This window comes from Heterodontus francisci, chromosome 33 (assembly GCF_036365525.1).
Source record: "Heterodontus francisci isolate sHetFra1 chromosome 33, sHetFra1.hap1, whole genome shotgun sequence".
In the NCBI taxonomy this organism is placed as follows: Eukaryota; Metazoa; Chordata; class Chondrichthyes; order Heterodontiformes; family Heterodontidae; genus Heterodontus; species Heterodontus francisci.
The window spans coordinates 20041605-20056554 of NC_090403.1; the positions used below are offsets into that span (position 1 = coordinate 20041605).

Genomic DNA, 14950 nt, shown 5'->3' on the forward strand with positions numbered 1-14950 from the left:
CTGTCCTCTTATCCTCCCTAAATCTCTCCCTCCATATTTACGGCCACCTCCTTGATTTTGCCATCTCACGTGGTCTTGCTAGTCCCATCACATCAATCACAGTTAAGGCCATCTCTGCTCACTACTTTAACCAACTCCACTCATATCCACCTTCCAAGCCCCAACCCTACGTCTTTCTGTATCTGCCCCTGGAAAAAACTATCCCTCTATTCAATTGCAACTGCACTTTCAAAATCCTAATTATCTGGCCTTTGGCCCTCTGTTCGCCACAATATTTCTGCAGCTACTGATTTGCTCAACCGCACCCTCATCTGCACATCTGATGCCAAGTTGGGACAAGGACATAAGAGGGCTACAAAGAGATATAGAAAGGTTAAGTGAGTGGGCAAAGATCTGGCAAATGCAGTATAATGTGGGAAAATGTGAATTGTCCATTTTGGTAGGAAGAATTAAAGAAAGAAAAAAAGCATATTATCTAAATGGAGAGAGATTGCAGAGCTCTGAGATGCAGAGGGATCTGGGTGACCCAGTGCATGAATCACAAAAGGTTAGAAAGCAGGTTCAGCAACTAATTAGGAAAGCTAATAGAATGCTATAATTTATTGCAAGGGGAATTGAGTACAAAATTAGGGAGGTTATGCTTCAGTTGTATAGGGCGTTGGTGAGACCACATCTGGAGTACTGTGTACAGTACTGGTCTCCTTATTTAAGGAAGGATGTAAATGCGCTGGAAGCAGTACAGAGAAGGTTCATGAGATTAATACCTGGATTGGGAAGGTTGTCTTATGAGGAAAGGTTGAACAGGCTAGGCTTGTATCCGCTGGAGTTTAGAAGAGTAAGAGGTGACTTGATCAAAACATATAAGATCCTGAGGGGTCTTGACAGGGTGGATGTGGAAAGGATGCTTCCCTTTGTGGGAGAATCAAGAACTAGGGGTCACTATTTGAAAAAAGGGGTCGCCCATTTAAGACAGAGATGAGGAGAATTTTTTCCTCTCAGAGGTTCTTCCTCAAAAGGCAATGGAAGCAGAGTCTTTCAATATTTTAAGGCAGAGGCCGTTAGATTCTTGATAAGCAAGGGGGTGAAAGGTTATCGGGAGTAGGTGGGAATGTGGAGTTGAGGTTACAATCAGATCAGCCATGATCTTATTGAATGGCAGAGCAGGCTTGAGGGACCAAGTGGTCTACTCCTGCTCCTAAATTGTATGTTTGTATATAGTCCCAAATAAAACCATTACCCTGTCTCACCCTGGCTGTTCCCCCTGGCATGGCCCTCCTCGCCGCTTCCCTAAGGGCAGGGGATGCAGACTTGAAAGGATATGATGAACAGCTGGTTTAAGCATTCATTTACAAATCTGGCTGGACCACATGAAGCACTACTGGGTCCTACTTGTCTGCTAAAACTGCTCACTATTCCAGGATCATCCTGCATTGCAAAGATACCACACCCCACCCCACCCCAAACCCCCTCCCCCCCCCCCCACCCCCCCGGCTTCTTTTCTCTACTGCAAGCCATCTTCTTAAACTCCTCACCCCTATCTCCTCCACCTCACCTCCAACAATATGTGCATGGACATCTTTGTCACTAAGATCGAGGCTATCTGATCAGCTGCCGTGCCACGTCCCTCCCTTCCACTAGTCCACCTGGCCAAACTTCCTCTAATGCTCCCCCCAGCCCTAGCCCTGAACTTGCATCTTTCTCTAGATTCTCTCCTAGCTCTCCTCAAGCACTGTCTGAACTCATCTTGTCCATGAGACATACCTCCTGTTCCCTCAACCCTATTCCCATTAAACTGCTGACCTCCCAACTTCCCCTCCTGGTCCCCATGTTAGCAGATATTGTTAACGGTTCCCTCTCTCTCTTCAGGTGTTACCCCTCTCTCTAAATCTGCTGTCATCACTTCCTTCCTCAAAAAAACAACCCTTGACCCCAATGTCCTTGTAAACTACTGCCCCATCTCCAAAGTCCTTGAACATGCTGTCGCTTCCCAAATCCAAGCCCATCTTTCCATGTTTGATTCCCTCCAATCAGGTTTCCTCCCCTGCCACAGTACTGAAACAGCTCTTATCAAAGTCACAAATGACATCCTATGTGACTAGACAAAGATCTATCCCCACTTGTCCTTCTTGATCTGTTGGTAGCCTTTGGCACAGTTGACCACACTATCCTCCTCCCACACCTCTCTGCTGTTGTCCAGCTGGGTGGGACTGTTCTCACCTGGTTCCTTTCTTATCTATCTAATTGTAGCCAGAGTACCACTTGCAATGGCTTCCCGCTCCTGCACTGTTTCCTCTGGTGTCCCCCAAGGATCTATCCTTGGCCCCCCTCCTATTTTCCATCTACATGTTGCCCCTTGGTGACAACATCCGAAAACACAGCATAGTTTTCATATATATGCTGACAACACTCAGATCTACCTCACCACCAACTCTCACGACTCCTCCACTGTTGCTAAATTATCAGACTGCTTATCCGGCAGCCAGGAGAAGAAATCCAGAGCAAAAATTTCCTCCAATTAAATATTGGGAAGACTGAAGCCATTGTTTTTGATCCCCGCTCCAAACTTTATTCCCTAGCTCCCGATTCCATTCTTCTTCCTGGGACTAAACCAGTCTGTTCTCAAATGGTGTCATATTTGACCCAGAGATGAGCTTCCGACCACATATTCGTGGCATCACTGTCTATCTTTTTCCACCTCCGTAACATCGGGGCGGCACAGTGGCGCAGTGGTTAGCACTGCAGCCTCACAGCTCCAGAGACCCGGGTTCAATTCTGGGTACTGCCTGTGTGGAGTTTGCAAGTTCTCCCTGTGTCTGCGTGGGTTTTCTCCGGGTGCTCCGGTTTCCTCCCACAGCCAAAAGACTTGCAGGTTGATAGGTAAATTGGCCATTATAAATTGCCCCTAGTATAGGTAGGTGGTAGGGGAATATAGGGACAGGTGAGGATATGGTAGGAATATGGGATTAGTGTAGGATTAGTATAAATGGGTGGTTAATGGTTGGCACAGACTCGGTGGGCCGAAGCGCCTGTTTCAGTGCTGTATCTCTAAAAAATCAAAAATCACCTGACGTTGCCCTGTTTCAGCTTATCTGCTACTGAAACCCTTGTTCATGCCTCCATTAACTCTAGACTTGACTATACCAATGCACGCCTGGCTAGTCTCCCACATTCTACCCTCCATAAGATTGAGACCATCCAAAACTCTGCTGCCTGCGTCTTAACTCGCAACAAACCCCATTCACCCCTGTGCTCGCTGACTTACATTGGCGCATTGTCAAACAACATCCTAATTTTAAAATTGTCATCCCTGTTTTTCAAATCCCTCCATGGCCTTGCCCCTCCCTATCTCTGTAATCTCTTCCAGCCCCAAAACCCTCCAAGATATCTGCACTCACTTAATTCTGGTCTCTTGTACATTCCGATTTTAAACCCTCCACCAGTGGTGGCCATGCCTTCAGCTGCAAATGCCCTAAGATTTGGAATTTCCTCCCTAAACCTCTCCCCCTCTCTACCTCACTTTGCTCCTTTAAGACATTCCTTAAAACCTACCTCTTTGACCAAGCTTTTGATCATTTGATCTAATTATCTCCTTATGTGGATCAGTGTCATATTTTGCTTTACAATCCTCCTGTGAAGCGCCTTGGAATGTTTTATTATGTTAAAGGTGCTATAAAAATCTAAGTTGTTGTTGCTGAGGAGCAAGAACAGAAGCCACATCACCATGAACAGCTCCAGCAGCACTAGCTGCCTTCTCCTCAGTCACATGCCCCTCCACAGGGCAGGCAAGAAGGACACCGAGATCCAGCTGCTGGAAAGAAGGTGAGACCCCCCACCACAGAAGGTCTACAGGCAGACGAGCAGCTCTGTTGACATGTCTGAGCACCAGGAGGCTCCTTTCACGGCAGTTCGCTGCTGACATCTGCAGACTCCTGGTACAAGACCTCCTTCCCAGCGGAGCAGGTGGGGACGCATTGTCAACAAGGCACCTGTCACTGGAGGCCCAGCCTGCCGACAAAACCACTATCATACCCCGCGTCTGTGTTTCTCGCCAAGTAGCGTGCTCTCTTCTCCAGGAGAGAAAGTGGAGAGGTGTGACTGCTCGTAATGGCTTCTGTGGAGAGGACAGAAGGACACCATTTGTGGAAGGTGATTGTGAGGCATGGGTGCGAGGGAGCAATTGGCTGAGGGTGAATAAGGCTGTTCAAATTGGGATGAGTGTTCCTGCAGGGAGAGGAATGAATGGAGTTTGTAAGGTGTGTTGGCCTGAGGAGTGCTCTGCAGAATACTGGGCAGCTCAGTGTGTGGGATTTGGCACCTGGCAGTGTTTTGCCACTCACCCGTCATGCCCTCCTGAGGCCCTGAATCCTCTTGGTGCACTGTCTCCAGGTTGGAGGGACCACACCCCTGCTTGTTGACTTCCTCAGCCACGCCTGCTTGGTTGGAGAGAGTTTGTCCTCTTCCTCTTTTCCTTGGGAGAGCTCACCGTACTGCAGCCCCTCAGATTCCTCAGCAGGACCTCCAGGAGAGAGAGAGACACCTGGGGGGGTAAGCCTTCCCAGGTCGCCTCTCCATTCCTGTGGTTGCTGTGGCCTCAAAAATCCAAGTGCAGGTGATCCCTTGTCTTAGACCATGCCATGGTCCCTTTAATTAGAACTCCTTCCTTTGTCATCCACCAGCCCTCCCTGATTAGATGGGGAACCCGGAGGCAGGATAATAAGTAGTTTGTTCTAAGAAAGAGTAACGGCTAGGCGCGCAAATCAGTGAGTCAGATTGCCGACCCAAAATCAGTCCAGTTGTTGTGTCAGGGTCTAAGGTGAGAAGATTCTGTCCTAAGACTCTATAAAGCCAAGGATCCCAAATGTTTTATTAACTGCATTCTCAATTTGTTCTGCCACCTTAAAAAACTTGTATATGCATATTCTCAGATTTCTCTGTTCCTGCAGCCCCTTTAAAATTGTACCATTTAGTTTATATTGCCAACTGTGCAACAGCCCCAACAAACAAATTTCTCTGCAGCACCTGTGGAAGAGCCTGTCACTCCAGAATTGGCCTTTATAGCCACTCCAGGCGCTGCTTCACAAACCACTGACCACCTCCAGGCGCGTATCCATTGTCTCTCGAGATAAGGAGGCCCAAAAGAAAGTTTATATTGACTCTCATTTCTCCGACTAATATGAATAACTTCATATTTCTCTGCATTAAATTTCATCTGCCCATTTCACCAATCTGTCTATATCCTCCTGAAGTCTGTTACCATCCTCCTCACTGTTTATTACATTTTAGAGTTTTGAGTCATCTGCAAACTTTGAAACTAAACACTGAATAGCCAAGTCCAGGTTATTAATATTTATCAAAAATAACAGTGGTCTGAACATCAACCCCTGGAGACACTGCTGCACACTTCCCTCCAGACTGAGAAACAACTATTCACCATTACTCTCTGCTTTCTGTTTCTTAGTCAGTTATATATCCATACAGCCACTGTCCCTTTAATTCAATGGGCTTTCATTTTGTAACAAGTCTATGATGTGATATTTTATCAAACGCCTTTTGAAAGTCCAGATACATAACATCAACCACAGTACCCTCATCAACCCTCTCTGTTACATCATCAAAGATTCAATCAAGTTAGTCAAATATGATTTGTCTTTATTAAGTCGGTGCTGGCTTTCATGTATTCATCAATATTTTTCAATTAACCGTGTTCCAGGTTATTGTCCTTAGGTTTCCTCACCACTGACGTTAGGCTGACTGTCCTGTAGTTGCTGGGTTTATCCCTCGCTCTTCTGCAATGGGCTGTAACATTTGCAATCCTCCCGTGTTCTGGCACCATTCCCATATCTAAGCAGGATTGGAAAATTGTGGCCAGATCCTCTGCAATTTCCCCTCTTACTTCCCTCAGCAACCTAGGATGCATACCATCTGGATCGGGTAACTTTGCTACTTTGTGTTGGTTTTATGTATTTTGCTTCTCTCAAATACTATTAAGGCCCCACCTGTCACTTAAGCATTGACAGGCCCTCTTTGTGAAGATGCATCCACTCAAAACATTTTTTCTTTTATTTACCCTGCACAAGTTCTGTTTCAAAGTTTAATCAATCAAGTTAGCAAAGTCCTGGATGATATCAATCTGCAAAAAAATTATTTGTAATCTATTAAACTTTATGATTCTTATAATGTGTTTATATCAGTTTACCAGCAGAACAGTTGAAAGTTGAAGAATTTCCTTTGCTCATGGAATTATGAGAACAAAGATTGTTTTACCACAAGTGGCTCCTGATGAAGAGACAGCAACAGTTAATAGGGAATTGGATGTTTGAAAAGATAAAAGGAATATGGGGAAAGTGCAGAGAATTGGGATTAAAATAATTAGAATGTCAAAGTGCTAGCAGCAATGCACAATGGGCTAAATAGTCTCCTTCTGTAATGTAATTTCTATGAATTTAAAGAAGAATTTCACACAACTTAAATGACAAAAGCCTGATTTAAAATAAAGGAAAATAAGGTCATCTGATTTTCCAATCATAATACAGTATAGATACGGATTGTGCTGTTGAGAAGTTATTTTATTCAAAGCTCTCATATGTTTATACTCATGTTGGGTTAGCTCAAATAAACACACATGGACTGGCAAATGAAAAATGTAATCCATTTTATTTGTTGTCTGGTCATTTGCCAACTCCACTGAATAAATTAACTTTTATCGTTTACACTTCACTTTGCTCTTTCCCTGAAGCAGTAATTTTTGCCGGGGGGTCAGTGGCCTCTGGAACTTCACTCAAATGGCAATTTCTTTGGGTGGGAACCTGTGCAGTAACTGTATCTAGATGTTCACCATCGCCCAGCTGAGATTGCCTATCTCAGCACAGAGCAAAGGATTGAAGCTGGGACTTTCCTGGTTTTAACAGCTAACACACCAAGTGGTGCATTTTACTCACTGGACCACTGGGATGGTGGTGAAAGAGAAGGTTTCTTTCTGTTTTAGTTGTGAACTGAAAGGCAGCAGTTTGATTTGACCACCCATTAAAATTGGCCAAGGACAGTTCATGGTCATTTCAGCTGCAAGTATTAAACAGTCAGCAGTGACAGGATGCTATTATCCCCGTTTGTCTGGGTACAAATCCCCCAACCTTCCAGTTCAGATTAGTCCTCAATTCTGTACTTCGAGAATTAATCTGATCTAGAAATACCCTCCAATTGCAGAAGCTTGAATGCTCAAATGCACCCTTTTGTTAATGTTGTCAAGTAAAATAACCCTTGGAGCTCCAACAGCATTTTTACACAAAAATTTAAGATTGAACATTTTACTTTGGGCACTTGCAAGCTAAATATTTCAGTTACTGTTAAGCAAAACTACTTTGATGTATTTTGCATTGATTATTTACAGAAACCTGGCTGGGGGGGGGGGGGGGGGGCGGGGGTTGGTGGCTTTAAAGTAATAAAGGTTAAGTACTGAAATGGTTAGACATTGTACGTATACTTATGTATCTAAGACTTGTGGCTTAAATAAGAGAAGGTAAAAACATTACGGTGCCTCAGATGTTCATTATTCAGCAAAGATTTGATGCTTATTTTATTTTATGTGATTTGATTTGATTCTCCTTAGAGCAAAGAAGCTTGAGAGGAGATTTGATAGAGGTGTACAAGATTATGACAGGCTTAGTTAGATAAGTTAGACAAGGAAAACTGTTCCCATTAACTAATGGTACAAGGACTTGGTAGGGTACACAGATTGAAGGCTTTGGGCAAGAGATGCAGGGGGAATATGAGGAAGAGCTTTTTTATGCAGCAGGTGCTGATGACCTGGAACTCGCTGCCTACAAGGGTGGTGGAAGCAGCGACAATCAATGACTTCAAAAGGAAATTGGATGGGAACTTGAAGGAAATAAACTTGCAGGGCTACAGGGATCAAGTGGGGGAGTGGGACTGGCTGGATTGCTCCATGGGGTGCTGGCACAGACTCAACGGACTGAATGACCTCCCTCTGTGCCATAAATGACTTCATAGCCAGGATTTTATCTGGGCGATGGGGTCCTCGATTGCTGCCAAAAGCGCCAGCGAGAGCCCTGCGTCACCTCCTCTGGGAAAGGCCTGCCGGATCAAGTGCCAATTAGGCACTTGCGTGGACAGCGATGAGCCTTCCCCAGGATCAAGGACCCCAGCGGCAGAGGTCACACCTGCTGAGAGCTGCCAGCCAATCAGAGGCCAGCAGTTCTTTAATTGAGCAGCGCCACCTCGGAGGCAATGGCTGCTGCCGGTAATCGACCCACCGGTAGCCACAGATCGCCGAGGGACCCAGGCCACAGGTAAGTCAGGGTGGAAAGGAGTGTAGGGGGGTGGGCAGCAAGGGCAGGGGCTCTCAGCAGGTCCCCCTCTTCCCGATGTTGAGACCCTCATTCAGGCACTGTGCCTTTTAACGAGGGACCATCCCCCCTGCTCCCACACCCCCAGAGCCGTCAAGCAACCTGCAAGGGTTTGCTTGGCATGCTCCTCGTGCAGTCACAGGCCCGACCACTGCTGGGCTAATTCTGGCGGTGGTGGGATGAGGCCCTTAGTAGGGAACTAATTGGCCATTTAAGGGCTTCAATTGGTGGCGGGGCGGGAAGGCCGTTCACAGGTCTTCCCGCCCCGGACTTAATTTCGCTGCTGGCAAGACGGTGGCGGGGTCCTTCCCCACTACCATCTCGCCCAATTATATGCTCTCCCTGCTTCGAAACCTGAAGCAGGAGAAAGCATAAAATTCCCTCCATGACTATGCTTACCTGCCTGGTTTAAAACTGCCTTACTGGTCGCTTTTGAGCTTCTTTGGCCAAGTTCTTATGTGTACAAGATAATCTCAGATGGGAAAGGCCATTCAGCTAGTCTCAGCTCATCAATCCAGAAAAAGGTCAAGCCCCTTTCCATAGTGCCTTTTTCTTCTGTGCTTCCGTAAGTCATTCCATGCTGATCACTGCATACGTGAACAGGAATCTCTTGATATCAGTTCTAAATTTACCTTTCACTAGTTTGAACCTTGTCCTCCTTTCTTATTCACTCTCAAACGTCATCCTAGTTACATCAACTTATATTTATATAGTGCCTTTCATAAAACATCCCAAGGTTCTTCACAGAAGAATTATAAAACAAAACATGACACATTCCATATGCCAATGCAGTGCTTACCACATTCCAGTTGGGATGTCACTTCCTCACAGGAAGGTTTGTAAATCCATCTTGGCCACCCTGTACTAAGCTATCACACAGGCCATTCTCATGTTTATTCCAGATAATCAATTCCATTACTTCACACAGTACTGCAGTAACAATCCTGGTTTTTAACATAAAGGTACCTCAAAGTTTCAAAACCTTGTGTTAGATTTGCCCAAAGTTTCAGAATCATTCAAACAGATTTGTTGAAGTCCTAGCTTGAAGAACAATTGCAACATTTGGGCTGTTGCAACATACTTCTACCATGTGTCTATGAAGAGTGGACAATGATATCATTGGGTTGCTGATTGTGTCTAACACAAAATAAGTGTTTAAATAATAAATTCATTGGAAAAAATATTAAAAATCAGAAAACTGTAACTGGACATCTTCTCAAGCTGCCACAACATTTCAAGCGAGGTTACTCCCCAGCTTTGCAACATTAAAACATGCACCATATTGGACTTTCACCTTTTAGACTCATACTTTTTGTATTTGTACTGTAGGCCCAGAGTTTGCAATGGTATATGTTACACAAGCAAGGGCATCAAAATGTATCAATGAGGAAAACACAGGAAAGTTATGTAATTCATCCCCTGCCAATGAACAGTAAATTGAATTCAGAAGTTCAGCCATCACTGTTCAATTTAGATGAGTGCGAGATGGGTTAAAGTTTGACCTAGAATATGGCACACCACTATGAAACATCACCAAAACTCATCGGGCGGTATTGAACGGAGGTGACTGGGGTCTCGTCCACCAGCTCAAGAGTTGGCGAGAGCCCTGCGTTGCCTCATTTCAGAAAGGCCCACTGTATTACATGCCAATCTGGCACTTAACTGGGCAGCAGCAGGCCTTCCCTGGGATTAAAGATCTCAGGGACGGAAGTCTTGCCTGCTGATCGGCCGGCAGCTCTTTTACTCAGCAGCATCACCGGGGAGGCAGTGTCTGCTGCTGCTACTGCACCCACCCGAAGCCCAGGACTGTCGATGGACCCAGACCACAGTTGAGTGATGGTGGGTGGGGGTTTCATGGGGTGGGGGCCGGGTTGGGGAGGGGTGGGGGTCAGCAGCAAGGGCAAGGGGATGGCTCTCAGCGGGCTCCCCTTCCTGATGCTGGGTTCCTCAATTTGGCACTTTGAACGAGAGATGACCGCCACCCACCCCCGCCACCACTGGGTGCTTGCAAGCAACCCGCCTAGGTTTGCTCGTTGTGCTCCACGTGTAGCGACAGACAGGCCCGTCACTACTGGGCTAATACTGGCAGAGCCAGGAAGAGGCTCTCAATTGGGCATTAATTACCCACTTAAGGGACTCAACTGGTGGCAGGGCAGGAAGGCCATTCAAGGGCCGTCACATCAGGGACTTAATTGGGGTGGAAACAGGAAGCTGGTGGGTTCCCCACCAGCCAGCATCCTGCCCGACTAAATGTTCTCCCTGCCTTCAAACCCACCATGTGGGAGAGCATAAAATCCAGCCCATTGTGTCTTGATCTCTTCGTGAATAGGACGGTGTTGGCACTGTACACTACAATAAAATCTTTGACTGCATCAAATTGATTGCTAAAAGATGAGGACTTGAATTGCCAAAGAATTATGAATTCAAGTATTGCTGAAAATAGAGACATGCTGTCGAAGCTTTTTGTCTTGCACTCGTTAGGACAATCAGCAAGAATAACCAATGTAAGGGAAAACAACAACTTATACTGTATGAGAAGAGAGTGCTGATTAGTTGACAAGTGAACTCTGATTGGTAGAGGCGTTGCCATGGGGAATGCACCAGTTTCCACTGACTGCCAAGCTTTGTTTGAACTTTAAACCAGGCAGCTGGACTCTGATTGGTCAAGGCATTGCCCTGAGGAATGAACCAGCAAACTGGCTGTCACTTATTTTGTTCAGCTGAAACAGATGCAATGTTTGTACATATTCTTTCTGTCTGCAAAGAACAGGGCCCTGTGTATTAATATATGCAGCTTCCAGTTTGCGCAAATGCACCACACTGCGAGCCCTACTGACAATCTTAAATTAATTGTCAGCGTAATTCTTAGCATACTGTGGAGTATTTAGCACATGTTGTCCAAACGCGGAATCACATCTAATGTTGGACACTGTTTTGAGTTTTGCAAGCACGGGCTGGTTAGTTATGGCCCGTACCTTGCCCATTGCAAACAGCAGAAGGGACATGTTGTTTAATACGATCTGCCAGTCTTTGCGACGTACAAACATCTTTGTTGGGTTCCATGAGAATGTGCCTTTGATGGAATGACACCTAACCTCCTACCTCTTGCATATTTCTGATATGTAGATGATACGTTTGCTATATTTTAAAAAACCAGTATAAACTCTTACTATCCATTTTTATATTTCTAGCTAGTTTTCTCTTGTACTCTAATTTCTCTCTCATTATTCTTTCAGTCATTCTTTGCTGTTCTTTACATTCTGTCCAATCTTCTCACCTGCCATTACTCTTCGCTGAATTGTATGCTTTTTCTTTCAATTTGATACTATATTTAACTTCCTTGCCATCTGCTGTCAGACTCGGATGCAAATACATCACTGAGAAGTTACTTTGTACTTTAGTCATTTATGGCACAGAAGTAGGCCATTCAGCCCATTGAGTCCATGCCAGCTCTCCATGGAGCTATTCAGTCAGTCCCACTCCCTCGCTCGATCCCCATAGCCCTGTGAGTCTATTTCCTTCAAATGGCTATCCAATTTCCTTTTGAAGTCATTGATGGTCTCACTTCCACCACCCTTGTGGGCAGCGAATTTGTGGAACCAAATTTTTGATGTAGTAAAAAGCAAAATTGAGTCATTTTGCCAGTTGAGCTTGGACAAATCTAACTTGTTAATGGACTGTCATCATGGATTCATGTTGCACTGACCTGCTGCAGGTTTTCAAAAGACACTATTGACCAGGTGGATGGAGAAAATGCAATCAATATAAGTTTGAATTTTGGAAAAGCTTTTGGCAAGGTTCCAAATCTGCCATAATGGTTAAATTAAGGATAGAAGGTGAAATATGGAGCTGGACAGATAATTGGCTTAAAAAAAGAAAACAGAGGATAGCCACAAATGGAGGCTTTTCAAATGAGAGAAAGAGAGTAGCCTACAGGAAAGGGAGGTTAGCCATAAACTGGAACTCTGCAATATATGGTGCTGGATAGAATATTTATACTCTGAAGTCCAGGGGTCACAAATTACTTCCAGACACATTCTAGACAACATGGAAATTGAGGGGTAAGATACAAAGGTAGGTGAGGTTAATCTATCAATGAAGGACAGGGTTTTGGGCCTAATAGTTTTGTTTTTCTGTTCCCAGTAAGCATTATTTGCCACATAACATAAATGTATAAACAGCAACCTCTGCCTTCAAGATACGTTGTAAGCTTACTAAGTCACTACTGTTCACTTAATTGCATTAAGTGCTGAAAGCAACAATTAACCAGAGAGATAATTACAACAAGTTGCATGATTTTTGTTTTTGCTTCAAGTTTTGTTTCATTCAAGTTACAAAACCATTGCCAAATCCAAAGCAGTTTTAAGCTATAAATTCATGAACACAAAGAACCAGTTACTGATTCCTGAAAAACTGCTGTAACAAAACTGAGATGACCTATATCCCCCTTTGTGGGTTGGATTTAAATTCAGGACTCAAAACATCACATGACACCCAGAATTAGTTATAAATTACTGTTTTACCTTGATGTTTGGAGTGTATAAATTGCGTAAAGATGCTAATGCTGTGGACAGTCCTTCTGTGCTGTAAGATATCCACAGCCCTTGCAGTATTGAGGATGAAACCCCAACTTTTTTACTCAGACCCTTAAAGAGAAAAAGGAGAAACAGTGAACACTTTTCCCTGCCATGGTGAAACAAGAAATGACAATGTCAGAAGCTCAAGTACTATAAACCCCAAAGGCTAATTAAGTCCTGTTAGTTTGTGTGCACATTGGTGTCAACTCCTACGCACATAAAGCATATGTTACACAAAGCTAACAATTTACTCCCAACAGCATAACCCTAATTCTCAAGAGCAAAAGCAGTCCTCTCTCTCCTAACCTATATTCTTCCTCAACCAACCTCTCAATAACGTGCAAGGAATACAATCCCAATGAGGTACAAATTTACAATTGAATATGCTAGTTAAATATAAAGCAAAACAAGCAAAAATGAATAACGTAGATGGTGTTACGATCAGGTGAGACAGGGATCTAGGAGTTCCCCCTCAGCCTTTATCTGGTTTAACCGTAGCAGGGTTTAATTTTAAAATAGTGTTTTTAGCTCCCCTCAGTGAATACTCGTTCACTGCTTTCCAATTGCAAGGCAAAGAAATCAAATCAGACAAGTTTTCTTAGATTTAAACAAGAAATATGGAAGTTTATTAATCTTAAACTCTAATTCAGTTAACGACTACAAATACATGATGCGACCACGCTAGCATGCATATGCAATAAACACACATGCAGATAGAGACAGAAAAAGTAGAAAAAATGAAGGGGAAATGTTTGAGGCAATATCAGGGTTGTAATTGCAGTCCTTTAAGTTCAATGTGGAGTCTTTGGTTGCCGGTAAGTCTTGCTGTTCGTTGGGGCACAGTGCACACTTTAACTTGTTTCAACGTAGGAGTCTTTTCTCTCGAGGTTCAAGCGACTTCAGTGGATCCGGAGATTTGTGAGAAAGCGAGAGCCAGGAGCGAGGCTGTCTTGTTCCAGGTTCAGTTACAATCTGCAGTTTGTCTTCAAACTGTCCTGTGAGCAAAATTCAAAACTCCAAGTTGGCCAGCAAGTTAGTCATGTGACTGTTTAAACAAACTCCTGCGTTTGTGGATTTCAAAGCTCTCAGTGTGGGGGGGGTTGGGGCGTATAGTGCTGAATCTTACACTGACAAGATGTCGATCACCATTGCCCAGACCAATCTGTTAATTGAATCAGTGAGCAATTCTTTTGTCTCTCCAAGCACTGTCTCTTAGTATACAAATGTTTTTCCAGCCAAATGTCTGGTGATCTCTTTAAACAAATCATTTCTTCACTCCAGCAATAGTGTCAAATTAATGTTCATATGATGAAATTAATATGCCTCATTCTTGGCAGGGGGGGGGGTGGGGGGGAGGTCTTCATGACACCTCCACACCCAGCGGAATGAAATGTGATTTTTTTTTTAAAGAGCATTTCATTAAAGGGAACGAGAGAGAAGATAAGTACAGGAAAACACACATGCATCTCTCTCATTCATTCAGCAATCCTAACAGTTGTTACAACTGATCTTTTCTTGGTAACTAGTTTAAACTTCCCTTTTTGGCATCCCAATAATCATGTGGTTTTTGGTGAAGTTTTTCAGTTTGCACATTTCCATGACTGCCTAGGGTGTCTTTGTTCTTGTTAAGGTCTGCACGGGGAGGCCTAGATTTAATTAGCTCTAAGTGAGAGTTCTGCTCATGGGCATTGGCAGTGAACTTTCAGTGAACTCTCTTTCAGTGCTTTGATGAGTCATGCAAGGGCTTTTCCCTTTAGAGGACAGTTGGTTCCCTTTTTTCCTGACTGTGGGGGAGAATTCTTTGCTAATCTTCCCTTTGTCCTCTGGGACACTTCTGCTTGCAGGTATTTGTCCAGATTCTGCTGCACTTCGATTAAGTGAGGCATCACCCTCATGGTTTCTCTGCCCTCTCGAGGACTTTCTTTGTCTCTGCAGGTTCCTGTAAATGCAGTTAGCAACTCTGGTGGGGTGTTTCTAGTGTCTGCATTTATATAGCAGGATGTGGGGTCT

At 44.3% G+C, this 14950-nt stretch overlaps 1 protein-coding gene across 16 annotated transcripts in view; it reads right to left on the bottom strand.

Annotated features, from left to right (window-relative positions):
• tanc2a (tetratricopeptide repeat, ankyrin repeat and coiled-coil containing 2a) overlaps positions 1–14950 on the bottom strand; it is a 1142739-nt gene that overhangs the window by 103056 nt on the left and 1024733 nt on the right. For all 16 annotated transcript variants that reach the window (XR_010969054.1, XM_068013145.1, XM_068013151.1 and 13 more), the window contains one exon: positions 12887–13009. Coding sequence is in view for 15 of the 16 variants with exons in the window: in XM_068013145.1 (XP_067869246.1) it covers positions 12887–13009 (123 nt within the window). In the remaining variant the exon portion in view is untranslated. The remainder of the gene's footprint in view (positions 1–12886; positions 13010–14950) is intronic.